Source organism: Orycteropus afer, unplaced genomic scaffold (genome assembly GCF_000298275.1).
Source record: "Orycteropus afer afer isolate SDZICR_OR568_19922 unplaced genomic scaffold, OryAfe1.0 scaffold00116, whole genome shotgun sequence".
Lineage (NCBI taxonomy): Eukaryota > Metazoa > Chordata > Mammalia > Tubulidentata > Orycteropodidae > Orycteropus > Orycteropus afer.
In genome coordinates this window covers 5,067,192-5,087,667 of record NW_006921703.1, presented here as the reverse complement: position 1 = coordinate 5,087,667, position 20,476 = coordinate 5,067,192, and the positions used below count along the sequence as shown (strand labels likewise).

At 34.9% G+C, this 20,476-nt stretch overlaps 1 protein-coding gene across 1 annotated transcript in view; it reads right to left on the bottom strand.

The window, feature by feature from the left end:
• GUCY1B1 (guanylate cyclase 1 soluble subunit beta 1) overlaps window positions 1-20,476 on the bottom strand; it is a 59,058-nt gene that overhangs the window by 11,629 nt on the left and 26,953 nt on the right. The window contains exons 4-8 of the mRNA XM_007943976.2: window positions 12,724-12,921; window positions 8,859-9,089; window positions 6,116-6,232; window positions 4,794-4,927; window positions 1,792-1,989 (exon numbers count right to left, since the gene is read on the bottom strand). Of these exons, the coding sequence (XP_007942167.1) occupies window positions 1,792-1,989; window positions 4,794-4,927; window positions 6,116-6,232; window positions 8,859-9,089; window positions 12,724-12,921 (878 nt within the window). The remainder of the gene's footprint in view (window positions 1-1,791; window positions 1,990-4,793; window positions 4,928-6,115; window positions 6,233-8,858; window positions 9,090-12,723; window positions 12,922-20,476) is intronic.

Here is a 20,476-nt window from a genome sequence, read left to right as displayed (position 1 = left end):
AATGTCCCTTCTATTCCTATTTTGCTGAGAGTTTTGATCAGGAATGGGTGTTGGATTTTATCAAATGCCTTTTCTGCATCATTTGTTATGATCATATGGTTCCTCTCCTTTGTTTTATTTATGTGGTGGATGACGTTGATTGTTTTTCTAATGTTGAACTATGGCTGTAAATCTTTACAGAAGTAGATCACCCACATCTTTCTTCCACAGAGCAGCTGGTGGGTTTGAACTACTGACCTTCTGTTTAGCAGCCAGATGCCTTGTTCACTATACCACCAGAGTTCCTAGAAAGCTTTTTGTGTTTTTGTTTTGTTGATTTGGGTGTTACTAGTTATCTAGAGCTGATACTGTGGATGGTTTTAATAAGTAGAAATGTATTTTCTTACAGTTTAGGCAGTTAGAAGTCCAAATCTAGGACACCAGCTCTAGAGGAAGGCTTTGTCTCCATCAGCTCTGGAAGGAGGTCTTTGTCTCCTTTTGACATCTGTGGGCTGGGCATTCCTTGGAGATCTACGTGTATCTTGCCATCAATCTTCCCCTGAGGCCTGTTTTCTAAGGTGTCTTTGGGTGGGTTCAAACTACCAATCTCATGGCTAGGAGTCCTGTGCTTAACCGTGTGCACCACCCAAGAGTCTCCTCATATCAAAGACAAGCCCTTTGTTCCATCCCAAATACTTTCCAATTTTGGAATCCTGTTCTACTGAAGGGAGCTCTGGTGGTGTAGTGCCCAAGGAATTTGACTGTTAACTAGAAGGCTGGTGCTTCAAACCCACCAGCCACTCCTCAGAAGGAAGGTTGGGCAATCTACTTCCATAGTGATACCATCTCAGAAACCCAAAATGTATGGAAATTTTCACAGTTTAAACTGCACTTTCTTTATGATATCAATACCTGTTGACCAAAGAACTTAGCTGCTGGCAAACACTGAGCTACATAAAATGAAGCACAAACAGTTTGTAATATAAGAGCCGGAACAGGATGTTGAGTACCGCAGACTTATAAACTGCTGAGTGGGAGCATCAGTACCAGGCACTATACAGCTTGCATAAAATGTGCTGTTTTTCATGGATGAAGTAGTATCATGTACCAATAATGTACACACTTTGAACTGCTTTTCAAGTAGTGGGAAGTCTATGAGTTGCATAGACCATAAAATTTCTGAAATTTGAAAATACCTGGATAAATTAATGGATATACTATAGGGCACTGAGAGAAGTAAGGTGATCTCAAAGTACTTAAGTACTGCTTTCAGTTTCATTACACAAAGTTTGAAAAAAAAAAATAAGATGCTATGGATGAAAACAAGCACTTAAAATGGTATTTTTACTACCATTCAGATTGATTTAATACATACTTTTCTTATTAAAAGAGATGTAAAGAATTTTATCTATGACTCCAGAGCTATGGGTCTTATGATTTTTCAGTCTCATTATCAATTTTAACTATAGTGTTTTTAGATGCCATGGAGTTGGCCCCCAACTCTTAGCAACCCCATGCAGAAGGAATGAAATGCTAGGGGATTAGAACTTTGTGATCCATAAGGTTTTCTGTTTTTGATTTGGGTGAGATTTTACAAATCAGATTCATTTTGCATTCAACAGCTCATACACATTTGGTTTTGTGACACTCATTACATTTCTCGCAGTGTAACAGCTCTCCTCCATAGGGTTTTCATTAGTTGAAGTTCAGAAGTAGATCACCAGGGCTTTCTTCTGAATTAACTTTAGGGGAATCACATTATAGGAAGAATAGCAGTGGGCCCTTCTTTAACCACACAAGATAAATTCTTACGTGTCTGTCTTTTTCTTTTCATCTTCCAGGGCTCTTAACGTGAGCTGCAGCCTGTCTGTGAGGATTTCCAGTTCCTGGGTCAGTTTGTATTCTTCTCGGAATTGTTCTCCCAACAGGACAAGGTCGCGAGTAGCATCATGAAGAGGGATGTCACTCAAATATAGACCTCTCCTTGTCAAATCATCCAGGTTCATCACACTATTACAGAAAAAGGTGACATAATTAGGCTCAACTGACCTATGTGCCAATACTGAGCCTTATTATTATCAAGGAGTATAATCCTGCCACCTCTTAGCATTCAAAAGCTCAGCCTGGAAAAACATATGGAAAATTATATGAAGAATATGACTTTATTCTTTTAGATTTTTAAAATCTGTAACATAGTAGAGAATTTAAAATGTATTTTTTGCCAAATTGCACTTTTACAGTGACTTCTTCTAAATTTAATGATAATGTAGAAAATGCCCTATGAAACTTATTCAGGGATTTATTTATTATCACATTGTTTTCTTGTTTCTTTTGAAGAAAATTTTCTATCTCAGATAATGATGTTTCTTTTGAGAAATTAGTTATTGTACACTAATGGAATATATGAGTCTTATGACTGAATGGTTTTCCTTTTTAGACATGATGATTAAAAGTTTACAGTAAGATCTATGATCCATCTTCCATACATATTTTATGTATTTAAGACATTCTACGTGTATTTTATGTGTTATTCTTACTTCTAGCTCTAATTGCTTCTACCCCTCTTATTTGTTTTGACTAATTTTTCTCATTTATTTACATTATTTGAGCTTTCTGAATTTTATACATCTTCATAACTTATCTTGTCATTTCTGAACCTAATAATAATGCTTATGAATTCAGTAAAGATCTTATAAGTAAAATGTTGAATGTTTTTTGTTTTTCATTTTACTCTTTGACTAAAATATATTAAGGTTATATTATTTGTTTGACTTCTTTAAATACAAAATAATTACCCCTGGTCATTCACAATAATAATTTCTCCAACAGTACATAATTGAAGTGTTATATTACTGAATAATCTTGGATAAATAAAAGGTCTCTTTGCAATGTAGTCCATAAAGCAAAGCAAGAAATAACATGGTAATATAGAAAAAGGGGAAGGCCCTCAACAAGCTGTATTGATTGACTCAGTGTCTGCAACGATGGGCTCAGGTATAGCAAGGATCATGGGGCTGGCACAGGACTGCTATGAGTTGACGATGACTTGACAGCACACAACAACAACAACAAAATAGAAAAATAATCAAGAAGTTTACCATTGAAGTACATGGATGGTTATAATGATTTTCTTAAAATGGATAGGTAAATAAAGGCTACTTGCAGAAATCAGCATATGTGTAAATAGGGTATATCACTGGCTAACTGGAATAAGACATGCTCATGACAGAAGAAAAAAAAAATTATGTTTAAAATGAAAATAAATGGTTAGAAGAAATGTTTATATTGAATTAGAAAAGTTAATTAAATTATAAATGTCTCATTGTTCTAAATAAATTTATTATTTTTAATGCTCTGTTCCATTTTTTACATTTATCCTAATCATTTTAGAATAATTTATTCATAATTTATACATAAAAATGATTTTAATTGACCTCTAGCTTTATTTATTCAATGTGAGTACAGATCTGTCTGCATGCATGAATAGGTTTTAGAAGACCATCTGAATGTGTTGCTATGTAACCAATTTCTGCACATGGCCCTAAACAAACAGACTACTTTTTTTTTTTTTCTTCTGTTTCCAAAGAAATCTTTGTTGCCAAGGACAAAGATTTTGCCTACTCAGAAGCTGTCATCATACTGAATGTCAACCTGAGAGAGGCAGAAAAAACACTTATTAACAGAAGATGAAGGCATATTTAAATCAATGTAGACTCATAATAATATATATACATATGCATATATATGTTGTTTGTATTCTCTGATTTTAACTCTTTTATTTTTATTACATATTTCTAATGAAAAACATCATTATTGTTATGTAGTTGTAAAACTATGCTAATAATACTAAAGGAGATTGTTATAAAAGATTATTAAAAATTTTTTCAGAAATTTTAAAACAGTATCTTTAAATGAAAAGGAATCATGAAGGATTTTAAATCAAACTTTCAAGCAATAGTCCACAATAACATGACAAAAGTGTGTAACAAAATAATTAGTACATTTTAGCTATACAAAATTATAAATACACAAAGTATCACCTAAAATTTTCATAATTATATTTTTCTAATGATTCTCATAATTAGAAAAATTATTGTAATAAAACATTAGGTATAATTTTGTTATTCTGTTTTCCTGTGTACAATTTAGTAGAATCTTTCTTCCAAGTGGGAAAAGGACTGATCCATAGTTTTTTTTTCCTCCTCTGCTGTTTTTTACAATTATTTTCTATGTTTCAATTTCATAATGTATTTTGAACGTTGTTGTTGTTGTTGTTATGTGCCATCGAGTCAGACCCGACTCATAGCAACCCCTTCTTTGGTTTCTGAGACAGTTATCACTATGGAAGTAGATGGCCCCATCTTCCTTCCAAGGAGTGGCTGGTGGGTTTGAACCGTCAGCCATCTGGTTAGCAGTCAAGTGCCTTAGGCACTACGCTACCAGAGCTCCCTATATTTTGAAAAGTCTGTACTTATTAGGGTACTTTCTGGTAGCACAGTGCCTAAGGCATTTGACTGGTAACCAGAAGGCTGGGTTCAAACCCACCTGCCACTCCTCGGAAGGAAGGTTGGGGCAACCCCTCCTTGGGTTTCTGAGGCAGTATCATGACAGAAGTAGATTGCCCAGCCTTCCTTCTGAGGAGGGGCTAGTGGGTTTGAACTTCTAGTCTTCTGGTTAGCAGTCAAATGCCTTAGGCACACCACTACCAGAGCTCCTGCATTTCAGAATATTTTGATTTAATTTAATAAAATTTTATTGAATTATTTTGTTAGCTAAAAAGGGATAATTATTATAAGTAATCTATAAGTTATTACCTTGGTGAGCACAGAAAAAGTATGCTATCTGCTTCTGGTAAATAGATCATTTGACCCTTGAGACGTAGGCAGCTGATCTCAGTTCCAGTCAGTTCGTCTTCACATTCTAATATCTCTACATCCAACAATCCTTCCTTGAAAAGGCAAGACATGACCATTAGCTAGTGTTTTCACCCAAACCTAACAACTCAGCAAAAAGAAAGGCACACATATTTCATTTCCCACCTAAACAACAGGAGAATACATGTATCAATTAGAACAGGAGATGACATCTCCCCAAAATTCTGCAAGGTAACAAGCATAGTGGCTTATTTTACAAACACTGCACAAAAGTGAATTGACCATCTCCTTTGAACCTAGAAAGACAGTAATTGTGCTTCTGTTCACATATTTATTTAACACCTCTCTGAATCCTTTTCATGATTTTCCATTGTGATTACAAGATATCAAGCCTCTTCATCCCCTACTCCTCCATTCATAGCAGTAGCTGAAAGTATCCATAAATACTTTACATATATATTATACATATACATATATAGTCAACTCCTTCAGCAGGGCTGGAAGAAGGGTGGGATGTGCACTGTAGGCAAATAACTCCTGATATATCTATACAAGAACAGAAACTATGAGACATGGAAGCTGTCTAAATTTAAGGAAGAATAAATCAATGGCTTTATGTGAAGTTTTAAAAAATATCTTCATAATTTTCAAAAATTAGCCATTATAGCTGTACAGGAAGTAAAAGATGGTGATTTTGATATATGAAAGTGGGCTATCACAGCAAGACATTCTCTAAAGCTCACTCTTGTTAGCTCATGTTCAGCTAATGAAGTTCTGTGGCTCCTCATACAAACCAAAAATCAGTAACATTGCCTTTGAAACAGGTCTTCTTCTAAAGCTAGACTTTTATCTCTCTCATATTTTCCATCTCATAGAATTTGATCAGTGTCAGATTATTCAGTAAGCAAAGGAAGCATAGGCTTACTTGTGCTTACTTGCTAATCTGTAGTGAACAATTTCACATTTTTTCACCACATCAAAGATTATGCTTCTGTGTATGGCTGACATCTGTTTCTCTCCTAACCCCCAGTACCTTCCCATAGAATCAAAAGCCTCTTTTCAAATTTATAATCAACAAGGATGGAGTACCCACTAAACAAAGTAAGCATGAGCTTACTCGAGCTTACTTACTAATCTCTAGTGATCAATTTCACATTTTTCACTGCCACTGGATGTGACGGTTGCTAAAGTTCCCTCCTGGTCACGTCTAATTTGTAACATGCTTTACTTACTTACATTTAATGCAATTATGAAATAAATACCTTGCTTCTCAACACAAAAACCGTATTGATGTGTGAGAGGATCCCATGGAAACTAATATCAATATGGGGACGAACCAGAGAGAAGACAGATAACAGGCTGCAATTTCCAGGCTGAAGCTAAAACACAAATGAAAAGGGCACTTCATTAGTTAAAATAATACTTGGGATTTGATATGAATCCTTAGATTCATGTCAATCATTAGATTAAACCAGTTCAATTACATTTAAAAAGAGAAAATTATAATTATTTTTTAGGAAAATTAACTAAAGATTCAAATCTTGACCAATGCAACTCAGTGGTTAAATAGACATAAGCCAGTTGCATGAACATGGAACCTAATACAGATTCTAATGACTAATGTCAAATAGAAGCTAATATAAATTTAAAAAAAAATTCAGAAGAACAAAATTTTATCTTTTAAGATGTAGCATGAGGTATAAAATACTTAAAGTTTAAAATGAAGTTTAAATATAAAAACAACAGCAAAACCTCTCTAAAATTTTATCAAGAAAGGGATGTTGTTATTCTTAGGTGCCATGGAGTCAGTTCTAACTCATGGTGAGCCTATGAACAACAGAACAAAACACTGACCAGTCCTGCACCATCCTTACAACTGTTCCTATGCCTGAGTCCATTGTTGCAGCCACTGTGTCAGTCCATCATGTTGAGGGCCCTCTACTTCAATAAGCATAATATCCTTCTTCAGGGACTGGTCCCTTCTGGTAACATGACCAAAGTAGGAGAGACAAAGTCTGGACATTCTTGCTTCTAAGGAGTATCCTGGCTACACTTATTTCAGGACAGATTTGTTCATTCCTCTGGCAGTTCAGATATTTTCCAATATTCTTTGCCAATACAATTCAAACACATGAAATCTTCTTCAGTCTTCCTTATTCCTTGTCCAGCTTTCACGTGCATATGAGGTGACTGAAAATATCATTATTTGAGTCAGGAGCACCTTAATCCTCAAAGTGACATCTTTGCTCTTTAACACTTTAAAGAGGTCTTTTGTAGCAGATTTGCCCAGTGCAATGCATCGTTTGATTTCTTGACTTCTGCTTCCATGGGCCCTGAGTGTGGATCTCAGTAAAATGCAATCCTTGAAAACATCAATCTTTTCTCCATTTCTTGTGCTGTTGCTTATTGGTCCAGCTTTGAGGATCTTTGTTTCTTTTATATTTAGATGTAATCCATACTGAAAGCTATAGTCTTTGATCTTCATCAGTAAGTGTTTCAAAGAAAGAGTTAAGAATAATAATTATGTTGTTTCTAGTTGTCCTTGAGTTAGCTCCAACTCCTGATTATCTTATGTATGACAGAAGGAAATGTGGCCCTGTCCTATGTCATTCTCACATTTTTTGCTGTGTATGAACCCATTGTTGCAGCCACTGTCAACTATCTCACAGACAGTTTCCCTTGCTTTCGTTGGCTCTCTCCACCGAACATGATATCCCTTCCTAGCCATTGTCTTTCCTGACAACACGTCCAAGGTAAGCTAGTAGAAGTCTTGCCATCATCACTTCTAATGATAGATAATATGTATTGATTGTTTGCAATGTACTAGTCACTGGACTAAGTGGACCTCATGTCCTATCTATCCTCATGTCATAACAAAGGGAAAATAGGTAGAGGGAGGTAAAGTAACACACTTAACATCAGAAAATAAGTAAGTAACAATGCCAGTAATGGAGCCCAAGCAGTATATTATTCTGCTTCCAAATTTATAAGTTTACCTCTGACCTCATCTTGATTCTTGATTACCCCTGCATTGTAAAGTCTAAATGTTAGTAGATGAAATAAAAGAATAAATTAAAAAAAAAAAAAAAAGATTTTACTAATAGGTCTAAATAATACAAGTGAAATATAGGTTTTCTTTATCACCCTAGTGGTTGTCTTCTGGTGCTTTTTGTACTAAACCCATGATAATTTTTGTATTTTTCCTATGTAGTATCATTAGTCTGGTTTTTTGTTTGTTTAAATCCCATCTTTTTCTTGAAAGTGTCAATGGTTGATTTTGGAAGGTATTTTCAGCCAGAGAGGGCAGTGGTGGTGGTAGAATTCTCGCCTTTCATGTGGGAAGCTATTTGATTCCCAGTAAATGCACCTCTTGAGAAGCCACCACTACTTTGTCTATGAATGTTTATGTGTTGCCGCCATGATGGAGTTACTGGACTATGGTAATGGAATTACCAGACTATGGTAATTACTACAGACTATGGTAATTACTATAATAATGGAGTTACTAGACTAATACAGACTAGGAAGAAAGGTCTGGTGATCTACTTTTGAAAATCAGCCAGTGAAAACTTTGTGGATCACATTGTTCATTCTGTTGTGCATGGGGACACCATGAATCAGGGGCTGGCTCAATGGCTGCTAACAACAACAAAGAAAGCCCGTGAGCATTTGCTCAATGACTGAATGAACAAGTGAATGCTGATTATTACTAGAGAGTTACTCATTTTCTCACTAAAACAAACTATTTGTATTTCTAACTAATTTTCCTCCTGTCCCTATAAGGAATTAAAATAGGTAAATAAATAAATAAATAAAAAGCTGTCCCAGAGAAAGTTGAAGCATGCTCAAGCACACCTAACTCACAGTTAAACAATTTATGTGCTATATGTTGTAGTGCATGAAACAGAGTATGTAGTCAAAAGGGTTGAATGAATGTCCATGTGTAACAATGGTGTCTTTATAGCTTTTTATCTCAGGCCCCATGAAAGAATGATGCCATATTACCTGAGGGAGCACTCTGTATATGGCATTGCCACACTGGGTGACCACTAGGTCTCGGTCAAATATTATGTGAAAAGGAAAAGCTTTGCAAAATGTATATGGGCTGATTCGTGATTCCTGGGTACCATTTTCTTCAAATCTATCAAGATCTTCATAAAAATCCTCTTCTTTTGACTCCTTTTCTTCAATTAAAAATTGAGTATGATCACATTCTTCATTTCTTTGTTGAATAACCTTGATGTCAAAAGAAGGAAATAATGTTAACTGTTGGTATTTCAGTTTAGTTAAAATACTTATAGTACCTTAGAAACTGGAGATGAGAGCTGTGTTTAGAGATTTAATTACCAAAATCTAATATACACAAATACTGTAGAACCCACTGCCATCGAGTCAATTCTGACTCATAGTGACCCACAGGGTTTCAAGGCTGTAAGTCCTTATGGAAGTAGTAGATTGCCTCATCTTCTGGACATTGACTTATGAAACTTGAAGACTGAATTGAAAATCTGATATCAGGTGCCCACTACTCCATATGGCTTTTCTGGCAGAATTAGGAAAAACCACTCCCTTGTCTTGATGGGCTCAACCAGCCATGAGGCACGACTGTGCAGTGAACAACTTACACAATCATGCATGGTAGTCCCGTTTAATGATTTAAATGATACTGAAACAGAGAACAATGAAATGAGAGAAATTCGTGTTTTAAAAAACATAATATTATTTTTAATCCATCAATTGGCAAGTGTATAAAATTACAATACCAAATTATGTAAGATATAGAAGGGGCATCTCAAATACCCCTAATGGGACAGTATTTTGGTTACACTTTCTAAAGGATTATTTGATAATACATACTAAAATCCTTAAATAAAAAGTATATTATTTGACTTAATTCCAAACCTAGGAAAGCATTCCAAGGAAGTAATCATAATTGTTGTGTAAAGCACTATAATTTAAAGAAATAACAACATTTCAAATATATTATTCAATGGCAAATACATTGTTATGGCAAAGGAAAGATTCTTTTTCCTTTGAATTTAAGAAATGAAGGCAATATATCCTCTTACAAAAGGAAAAACTCTAACTTAGCTGCAGCCAGATTCAAATGAGGAATGGATAGGGCAATATTTCTTCAGTCACAGCTAAATGAAGATAAAATGTGGCTCAATTTCACTTTTTCAGTTCACTGTTGCACCCTCAGAGGCTTAAAGAACAAAATCAGAGCAAACAACTATGCATGCTATTGTATATCCAAAGATGTATCTATCACCTCATTGTAAAATTAAGGTATCTTTGCAATATAAAATTTTCTCACTAACCTACTACATTGTTATACTTATTTTTCATTTTAAAATTTTGTTACAGTAAAGTGGATTCCTCTATAGCCTCATAGAAAAAAACAGAGTCAACCTTAATATTCAGGCCTAATATTGATGCTCTACTATATTTCCTTTTGATTGAAAAAAAATAATGATATGCAGCTCCAATTTTATTGATTAAGATCTCAAGTTTGCTTTTTTGCTTTGATCAAACTGACAAAGCAAATTTTTCTTCTGATTCTATTTTTAATTTTTCATTGGTGATCACCTCAGAACATAAACTAATATTTCCTGTATGGTTCATATTATCCTTCAGCTCTGCACTTGATGTATTTGACATAAAGATACTTTAGGAAGACAAGAGTTCCTTTGAAAAAATTAAAAAAGTACAAACAAAGTATAATTTAAAAATGTAAATATTTCAGAAGTCTTTATTGGGCCACTTGAATAAATAAAAGCCACAAGAGAACTTAAATATAGTAAAATGTGAACGACATAGTTAACAACAATTTGAGTTTTATATAGAGTGTACTAATGCCAGCAACATCCCAAGTCTAAGACTAATTTAAACTCTAATAAGCAAGTACAGTTTCCAAGCAAGTCCATATTGTGTTTCTGCTCCGAAGTTTCTATGTACTGGATTCTTGCTCAGCTTGGATAAACAAAAAACAAATGTAAAAATACACCTAGTGTGTATATATCCCCTGATACATTCTCATTCAGCATAGATGAAATAATAGCTTGCTGCCAGGATCAAAAGATTGGAAATGACAAACATTAATATTTTGATTGAATTCTGAGATTCACAACCACTGATGAGTTTCAATATTTTATCCAATGCTTTAATTTAAAAATATTTCTGGATCTGTTGGTGTCATTTTACACATAGGCCTACTTTCCAGTTATGGAGAAATTAATGACACACCTGAGAGTCACCAACAATTGCCAAATAAGGACAATGACACCAATTCCTGAGCAAACAACAACTATGAAATCTAGTGTGACTTTACTAGATAAAATATATGTGATACTTTTCTAATACAAAACATTTAAATATTATAAATTTTATTTTGAATTATACTCTATCATAAGAGTTTTGGACTTTACATACAAGCTTGAACATATCTATGGTATCCAAGAAAGTACCACCTATTAGATTTTCCATAAAGACAGAAAGCTGAAAGGATATCTCCCACTTCCCACTTTGCTCATCCTTAGAGTCAATACAAAATGGCTATAGGGGCTAAACATACTAAGCTCATAAAAAGCAGCTGGGTGGTATATCTTTATGGAAACAGATTGCCCTGTCTTCCTTCCATGGAGTGGCTGGTGGGGCTGAACTGCCAACTGTCTGACTAGCAGTCAAATGTCTTAGGCATTGTGCTATCAGAACTCCTTCTGGGAAACACTGGGCTATACACACACACACACACACACACATATGTACATATATATGGGTATATATATGTGTATATATATATGTGTGTATATATATATATATGAATAACATATGATTGAATGAGTAATATATATATAATATAGAAAAACAATGTAACTCTGTTACACAGATGTACACAGATGCTTTGAAATTATCACTCTACCCTACCAAAAAAGAACCAAACTCATTGCCTTTGAGTCAGTTCTGACTCACAGCAACCCCTCCTTGGGTTTCCAAGGCAGTATCTCTATGGAAGTAGATTGCCCAGTTTTCCTTCTGAGGGGTGGCTGGTGGGTTTGAACCACCAGCCTTCTGGTTAGCAGTCAAATGTCTTAGGCATGTTACCAATGCTGTTGTTGCTAGTTGCCATCAAGTTAATTCTGACTCATGGAGACTCCATGTGTGCATAGTACAGCTGTACCATGCAGGGCTTCCAAAGCTGTGACCTTTGGCAGCAGAACACCAGACCTTTCTTCTGAGACACCTCTGGGTGGGTTTGAAATGCCAACCTTTCAGTTAGCAGTCAGCCCAGTGTTTAACCATTTGTTCTACTCAGGACTCTTATATTACCATCAATAGCAACAGAATTTTTAGTTGAACAGCTGACTCCTTAACCAAAGTAACTTTATTTATTTAAAAAAAGGGGGGGGGGGACTTTTAGTTCATAAAATGAAGCATTCCAATTCTTGTCAGGGGCAAACAAAATATTCACAAAGAAACAATAATAAAATAATATCTTAGATTATTTTAGATTTTGACTATACATATTAGTGTTTTTTTTATATTCTAAAGTCAGTAGCTCAGCCAGTCACATACCCTCTTGCTTCCTAGCTAGTGTGAGTTTACAGAGAACGCAAACTCAATTTTATGTTGACTTAAGCTATTAACTAGGAAGAAAAAGAAAAATAACAAAGAAAAAAAAAAAGAAAAATACTGTATAATGCATTCCAAGGCCAAATATAGAACATTTCTGGTGTTTCCATTTTAATGGCTTATGTATACCTCTGGTGAATTCCTAAGCAAAGATGACTAAGGACAAATGAACATCACATCATTTTTAATATTCTAAATGCCATCTTTGTTCAGCAGAGTCTCCACTATAGGTCATTACCTTCATGTCTATTTCAGTGCCGTGTATTTGCTGAGCTACGGTTTTAATGATTCCAATGACAATATCCTGAAGTCCTTCTCTCTCTGAATAGTAGTGCAGAATGAGTCCTTTTCCCTTGTCTGCATCTGTACACCTAAAGGAAGGTGCACGCATTCCTGGGTAGATAGTAGCAAGGTGGTCATGCAGAGCATCAAGGTTCTGCAATGAAAAGGAAATGGTAATGAATAACTAATATAAATAATGCATAATGCTTCCACAATGACAGCTTGATACAGGAAAGCAAGATATAGAACCAAGACTCAAACCTGAGCTTTTTTGACAGATTGGCTGAGTAAATAGTCACATAGCACATCATTTTCTTGCTTCACTGAGATATCTGTAAAGCAAGAACCTCAGAGAAATTAAAACTACAATAGAATGATTAAAAAAAAAAAACTGTGGCTATTAATAGCTAATATCTATTAAAATAGGATAAATAAGTACAATACAAAACAAATGACTAAAGCAGAAAAAAGAAATAATGTTTTTCATAGTTAAGGGCTAAATATCTGGATATTTGTAAGTTTGTGGCAGCTATGTATGCAGGTCATAATAACCAAAATAAAAGGAGCTCTGGTAGCACAGTGCCTAAGGCACTTGACTGCTAACCAGAAGGCTGGCGGTTCAAACCCAACAGCCACTCCTCGGAACCAAGGTTGGGCAATCCTACTTCCGTAGTGATACTGCCTCGGAAACCCAAGGAGGGGTCGCTATGAGTCAGGGCTGACTCGACGACAAATAACAACAACAACAACAACAACACCCCAATTACAGTTCTGTTTATACTGATCCTAAAAGTTAATTATGAACTTTAAAAACTGAATCAGAGTTATAAGCATAAGGAAAATGTTTGATTTGCTTTCATGAAGTAATATTTCAGAAATTAAAAACACATTTTTAAAATAAAACTCTTATACTTTCTTCATGCTCATTAACAGTCTTCAAAGTGTAGCTTCATGACTACCTGTGAAATTGAAGATCTTAGAAAATTAATAGATTTTCCAATAAATATTTTATATTCTCATAGCTTTGACATAAATTTAGAACATGCCCAAATTCTCTTCAGCATCCTGTATTACTCTTTAACATGCAAGACTGATTTGTGTAAGGATCACCAGAAATAATGATGGAAAATGTACTTTTTACTTGGTCTAACATGATCTTCCAAGTAACATTTAGTTAACTGTGTGTGTGTGTATGTGTGTATATATGCTGTACATGTATGATAGGATACACACACAGCACAGCATGGTGTAGGGTTTAAGATCAAAGTGACTAAAGTCAAATAGAATGGGTTTAAATCATAACAATATAATTTCCTAGTAATGTAACCAATGAACCCACCTTTTCTAAAACTTGATTTCTTCTGATAATATGGAGATAACAAAAATGATGTATATAAAGCACTTAGCACATGCCAAGTGTAATAGGTAGAATAATGGTTCCCCAAAGACACTCACACCCTAAACCCCCACCCCCCAAAAAAGAAAAAACTAAACTCACTGACGTGGAGTCGTATTTGACTCATAGCAACCCCTCCTTGTATTTTCAAGGTGGTAACACTACAAAAGTAGATTGCCCAATCTTCCTTCTGAGGAGTGGCTGGTGGGTTTGAACCGCCAGCCTTCTGTTTAGCAGTCAAATTCCTTAGGGGCTATGCCACCAGAGCTCCAGGGCCTAATCCCTAGAACCTGTGAATATATTACCTCATATGACAAAAGGTATTTTGCGAATATAATTAGAGTTATAGATCTTGAGTTGGGAAAATTACCCTGGATTATCTGGGTGGACTCAGTCTAATCACAAATCCTTGAATCCTTAAAAGATGAGAACTTTTTCTGGCTACAGAGAGAGAGAGAAATGCAGTGGTGGAAGGTCAGACAGATGGCAGTGTAACAAGGATACAATGTCCTGCTATTGTTTCTGAGACATATGAGATTATATGTAAGGACTGGAGTGAGTTGACTACTAGCAGCTAAGAGCAGCCCCCAGCTGACAAGCAAGGAAACCTGAACCTCAGTCTTAGAACCACACAGAACTGAATTCTCCCAACACTGGATGAGCAAGAAAACTGATTATCCTCTAGAATCTACATAAAGGAACACAGCCCTGCTTGTTGTTGTTGTTGTTAAGTGCCGTCGAGTCGTTTCCGACTCATAGCGACCCCATGCACAGCAGAACGAAACACTGCCCGATCCCGCGCCAGCCCCACAATCCCTGCTATACTCGAGCCCATCATCGCAGCCACTGCTAGGCCTTGAATTATAGTACCATGACTCTTGCAATGGATTTTTGATCTACAAAACTGCAAGATAATAAATTTGCATTGTTTCAACCACTACATTTAAAATACTATTATGGAAGCAGGAGGAAACTAATGCACCAAGCAAATAGTAATCTATCAATAACTTATAATTGTTGTTAAAGAAGAAACAAGTTACAGAATCCTCTGTGTATAAAAGAATGTATCTAAAAGAAAGTTCTGGAGATACATCAAACTGAACTATAGCTTTAGTCCCACATGTCTCAAAGAGTTTGTCAATTTAGGAAAAGAGAAATATCAAGTAAGATATCAGGAAGAAACTGGAGACAATATGACATCACACTGTCAATGGCCAGAGTCAAGCAATATTTTACCAGGACATCTATGGCACTAATTTTCTACCTCCTCTGTTCATTCATTACTTCCAACCATTCACTCATTCTTTAAAGTTATTACATATCCATTATATATCAGGCACTGTATGTGGTTCAGAAGCTCTTGTGATGCAGTAGTTAAGGCATTCGGCTGCTAACCAAAAGGTCAGTGGTTCAACCCACCAGCCACTTCATGGGAGAAAAATGAGACAGTCTGCTTCCCTAAATGTTTACAGCATTAGAAACTCTATAGGGGTTGGTATGAGTTGGAAATGATTCAATGACAGTGGGGTTTTTTGTTTGTTTGGTTGGTTTTTGGTTTGATTTTGGTATGTGTTTCAGGTTACAGTCAGGATAGAGGATTAGAGACATATCTGCATGACACAGACCTTGACTTTAGCAGCCCAGAGTCTATATCACAAACAGATGTGCAAAGTTACTTTTGATGAACAAATAGGGAGCCAAGAATTCAAACTGAAATAATGAGTAAAAAAGAATGTCAAAGTGAAGACAAGACCTCAGCTAGGTCATTAAGGTTGACAATCTGATCAAGATTGATGCTTCATTGGTCTCCTAAATTGGATAAATCTGGTTTATTTTAATAAAAAATGTTTTGTGCCTTCTTCTTATAAATTTCACCTGTTACGATAATTGAGTCAGGCTAGTTCTTAACAAAAACATCATCTTGATTGCCACTAGAAGCTATCAGTGCATAAAAACAATCCAATATGTCAGACACCATCTGGATATTAGATATTTTATTTAACCTACAAGCTCCTGAGGTCCTAAAAACATTGCATGTGTTTGAGTGGAATGTGAGGTTCCTCCTGTGACAAGTTTTTCTCATGGGAATTCTTCCCCAATGAGGGCAGATCTGAGAACCACTCTTCATAACTCTTTTAGATCACTTACACTTTCACTGATGTTGAATAAAATTTCCTAATATACTCAGGCCCAGTTTCTGTGTGTGGCTCACTAAACAGAGGGAAATTGTAATGAAACCATGACTTGAAATATACATATATTTTACAAAAGTTTTTTCTCTAAAGAATGTTAACATATTTCATAAATTATACCTATGTCAATTTCATACTCATCTATCTCATGTTGTATCATATTTTTTAAACTCTTTTTAGCACATTTCTACATGAAGCCCAATGGAGAGCATGATGCAGAAACTATTAGCATCATTTATGTTATCATTTATGTGAGGCTTGTTGTTGTTGTTGTTGTTGTTGTGTGCCGTCGAGTCGGCCCCGACTCATAGCGACCCCTCCTTGGGTTTCCGAGGCAGTATCACTACGGAAGTAGGATTGCTCAACCTTCCTTCCGAGGAGTGGCTGGTGGGTTTGAACCTCCAGCCTTCTGGTTAGCTTAGGTGGTGTAAATGGTTAAGCACTCAGTTGTTAATTTAAAGGTTGGCAGTTCAAGTCCACCCAGAGACAGCTAAGAAAGGCCTGGAGATCTACTTCCAATAATCACTGAAAACTCTATGAAAACTGTTCTCCTCTGACACACAGAGGTTGCCATGAAATGAAATAGACTTGGTCCAAAGGTGGTACAGTTGGTGTGGTGCATGGCTTTTCCTAAGGCAGGACAAAATGACGGGCCATAATGACCCAAGACCATACTGCCATGAGTCACACAAATGTAGAACCATTTTTAATTGAAATGAAGATAATAATAATTAAAGGTGTTAATATAGATGAATAAAATTTCATTTAAATGTATCATTTAAAAATAAGTTAGATGCCAGAAAAAAAAAAAAAAAAAACTAAGTCAGATGTTCACCTTATTTTCTTGTGGTAAACAATTCCCCAGAGATTTATTGTTTTTACTGAATTGACTATTAATTAAATGGACAAGAAAAAAGCTTGATGAGGCAAAAAATATTTAACACTGCTTAATGGAACATTGATTTTCTTTCGATAGTACCTGATATAAAAAATATCTCTTGGGATTTCTTTAGTTAAAGATTTCCTTACTTGGCTTTGCTCTCTCAAAAGTAAAGTCATTACCACAGTCTGCCCATTATGAGAAATGGAATTCATGATTAAAAATTAAAGAATTTTCATTTCATTACATTTATACTGCTAATAAATGTGCCTTCTTCATGGTCAGACTATAATTGGTTGCAGCAACCTCAAAGGCCACATACACTGAAAAGTTCTCAAAATAGCAAAATAAGATTTTCTCCACATTTTATAATAATCTGTCTACCAAGTCAATAATTCATCCACTAGGCTATAGCAATATATTCTGGCTATTGAAAGTTGCATATTAAAATTGATACTCTATTTTATTTCTGAATGTATCCAAGCAAGTAGATCTAGAAAGAAAGGATCCACATAGCTGATTACAAAGAATATATAAACATGAATGAAAGCCAAAGAGACATAGGGAAAATATAAAGACATATATTTCAGTATAACTAGATTTCCAGGAAACAATGAAGCAAATGTCAAATATTATCTTACTTCATTCTTAGCATTATAAAATTAGAAAACAAGAAATGGATAGGGAATAGGTCTGTCCACTTATTTTACCCCACACTGTGAAAAGCCTGAAGTTTTAAACTCATTTATTAATGCCCTAATATAATTTTATTGCTTCTGTACAAACAAAATGTACGTTCTACTCAGGAATGCTGTTATGCATAAATTTGGTTAATTTTGTCACCTAGCATTTATCATTAACAGATGAAAAATTAATTCTGGTATCCTTGGAAATGATACGGTGTTCCAGATTTAGTATACTCCACACATTTAGACAATAAAAGATAATGTATTATTTCTTTGAGAAATACTTTAAATTTTCATGTTAAAGATCTTGGAATGTTTCAAAATAAATACAAATTTTCTCTTTGTGATACATCTGGCAAAAATGAGATCATACATAATTACAAAGGCAAAAGTTTCCAGAAGTCAACTACCTCATTTCCTTCCTTTCATGGCATCTAATTAAAAATTTCTAAGCAATCCACATTTATGGTATAGCAAGACCTTGCTTGAAAGTACCTAGGGAGAGATTTTTCAGTCTTCCAGAATCCTTATGCTAATAATGGATGGGGAGAAGGGAGCTGTCTGTGTCATTTGAGAATTACTGAAGTTTAGCTGTAGAAGAAATCTTAAAGATCTGTCATTGCAAACCTCTCTTCTTTTAAGGAAAAACCAGAAGAAACAAAGAGGTTTTCCTCCAAATTTGTTTTTATTCTTCATATCTCTGAAAAACAGGATCAGCATTTCTTTTATGAGAATCATATAATATGAAAGAGACTTTGTCAACTTTGTCAAGTTTTAAAGAAAGAAGTCATTTTAGAATTTGAACATGAAAAGTCTAAATAAGCAACACTTCTGTTAAATAAAGTGGAATAACAAATTGAAAGGCAGTGGGAAGCACCAAAGTCAGGGTACGAATAGCACTAATATGGGGGCAACTAAGACATTTCTTCTTGGAGTTTTATGTTGAGAAATAGGTCTCCAACTGAAAAGATATAGGGAATTAAAAAAAAAAAAATCTAAAGTGCTATTCAAAGTGATATTGTACCAGAGTCACTAAAATTATTTTAACTGGAAATATCTTCAAAACTAGAGATTTATCATTACCATCCTCTCAAAAGAAATACTGTAATTATAGATAAAAGGAAAATAGTAAAAGAAAGAATTACCTTTGTACAGTACTTATTGATTTTTAAACTCATATTTAAAGAAAAAGGAGAAATATAATACTAGATTTGACAAGACAGTCAATATTTCATAAAACTATGAAAATACATGTTATTTTAAAAGCAAACTATCTTATAATTCTAAAATACTTAATCTTCCTTCATATACTCTTTTTAAAAAGTTAAGTCCCCACTTATCAATTTAAAAATTGTTATGCTATAGAAACTGAAATTTTAGAACTCAGAAAGCAGTTCTTCTTGAAATTCAAGAATTAAAAACAAAGTGAAAAGTGCATTTTTTTTCTAAGAACTATTATAAATAATTTAGGGAAGTAGTAGGATTTTACAGCTGCTCAGGAAAATCTTCATATTACCAAAAATAACACTTTGCACAAACATTTGAGCATTAGACTCAATCCCAGCTTGCTCCTAGTGAATTGGCCAAAACACAGAGTTGTGTTTTATAAGCCAAAGCGTGGAGCTGACATGAACTGACAGAAATCCCATTGCAGGTTGAACAGGAGCCCTGAAGAGAAACTTTCCAATATGTGAACTGAATGAATGAGTGAAACTGCCATTATCTCAAGATTAACTGAAGGAGACAGTGTCTCCAGCAAACAATTAAAGAATGCATAATTTTTCAACTGATGTTTCTGTGCATAAATAAGGAGGTCAACAATTTAATTCCTCACTGGTCTTTATGATTGTATATTATTCCTTTATTTTCTTTACTAAATAGGCAGCCTTTTATTCTCATTTATTTATTGTTGTTTTTATGTGCTGTCGAGTTGGACCCAACTCATAGTGACCCCTCCTTGGGTTTCCAAGGCAGTATCTCTACAGAAGTAGATTCTCCAACCTTCCTTCTGAGGAGTGGCTGGTGGGTTTGAACTGCCAGCCTTCTGGTTAGCAATTAAGTGCCTTAGGCACTGAGCTACCAGAGCTCCTAAATTTCATTTTCTCTCTTTAAAATTGTTAGGGAGGTAAAGAGTATATAATGCAATAATAATGTTAACACTACTAAAAAGGAATAGGAGTAAGCATTAAGCACAGCCCTCGTTCTAACCATAAAGATTTAGAGGAAAAGATCACATTGAGGATATCCTAGATATTTAAAATTTTCTAGATTAACTGAACTATTTTGGTGGTTCTAAGCAATAGGTAGTAGTCTGAGTATCAAGGTAACTAAAGTAGTCCTTGTTGAGGAAGTTTTAGAATAATATAATGATCCAGATCAGAGATAAATCTCTTTAGTTGCTCTGTTTTGGATTGATTTGTATTTCATTTCCATAGGTCATTTATTATCTTACCTATATTAAGCATAGGAGCTCTGGTAGCATAGTGCCTAAGGCACTTGACTGCTAACCAGAAGGCTGGCGGTTCAAACCCACCAGCCACTCCTCGGAAGGAAGG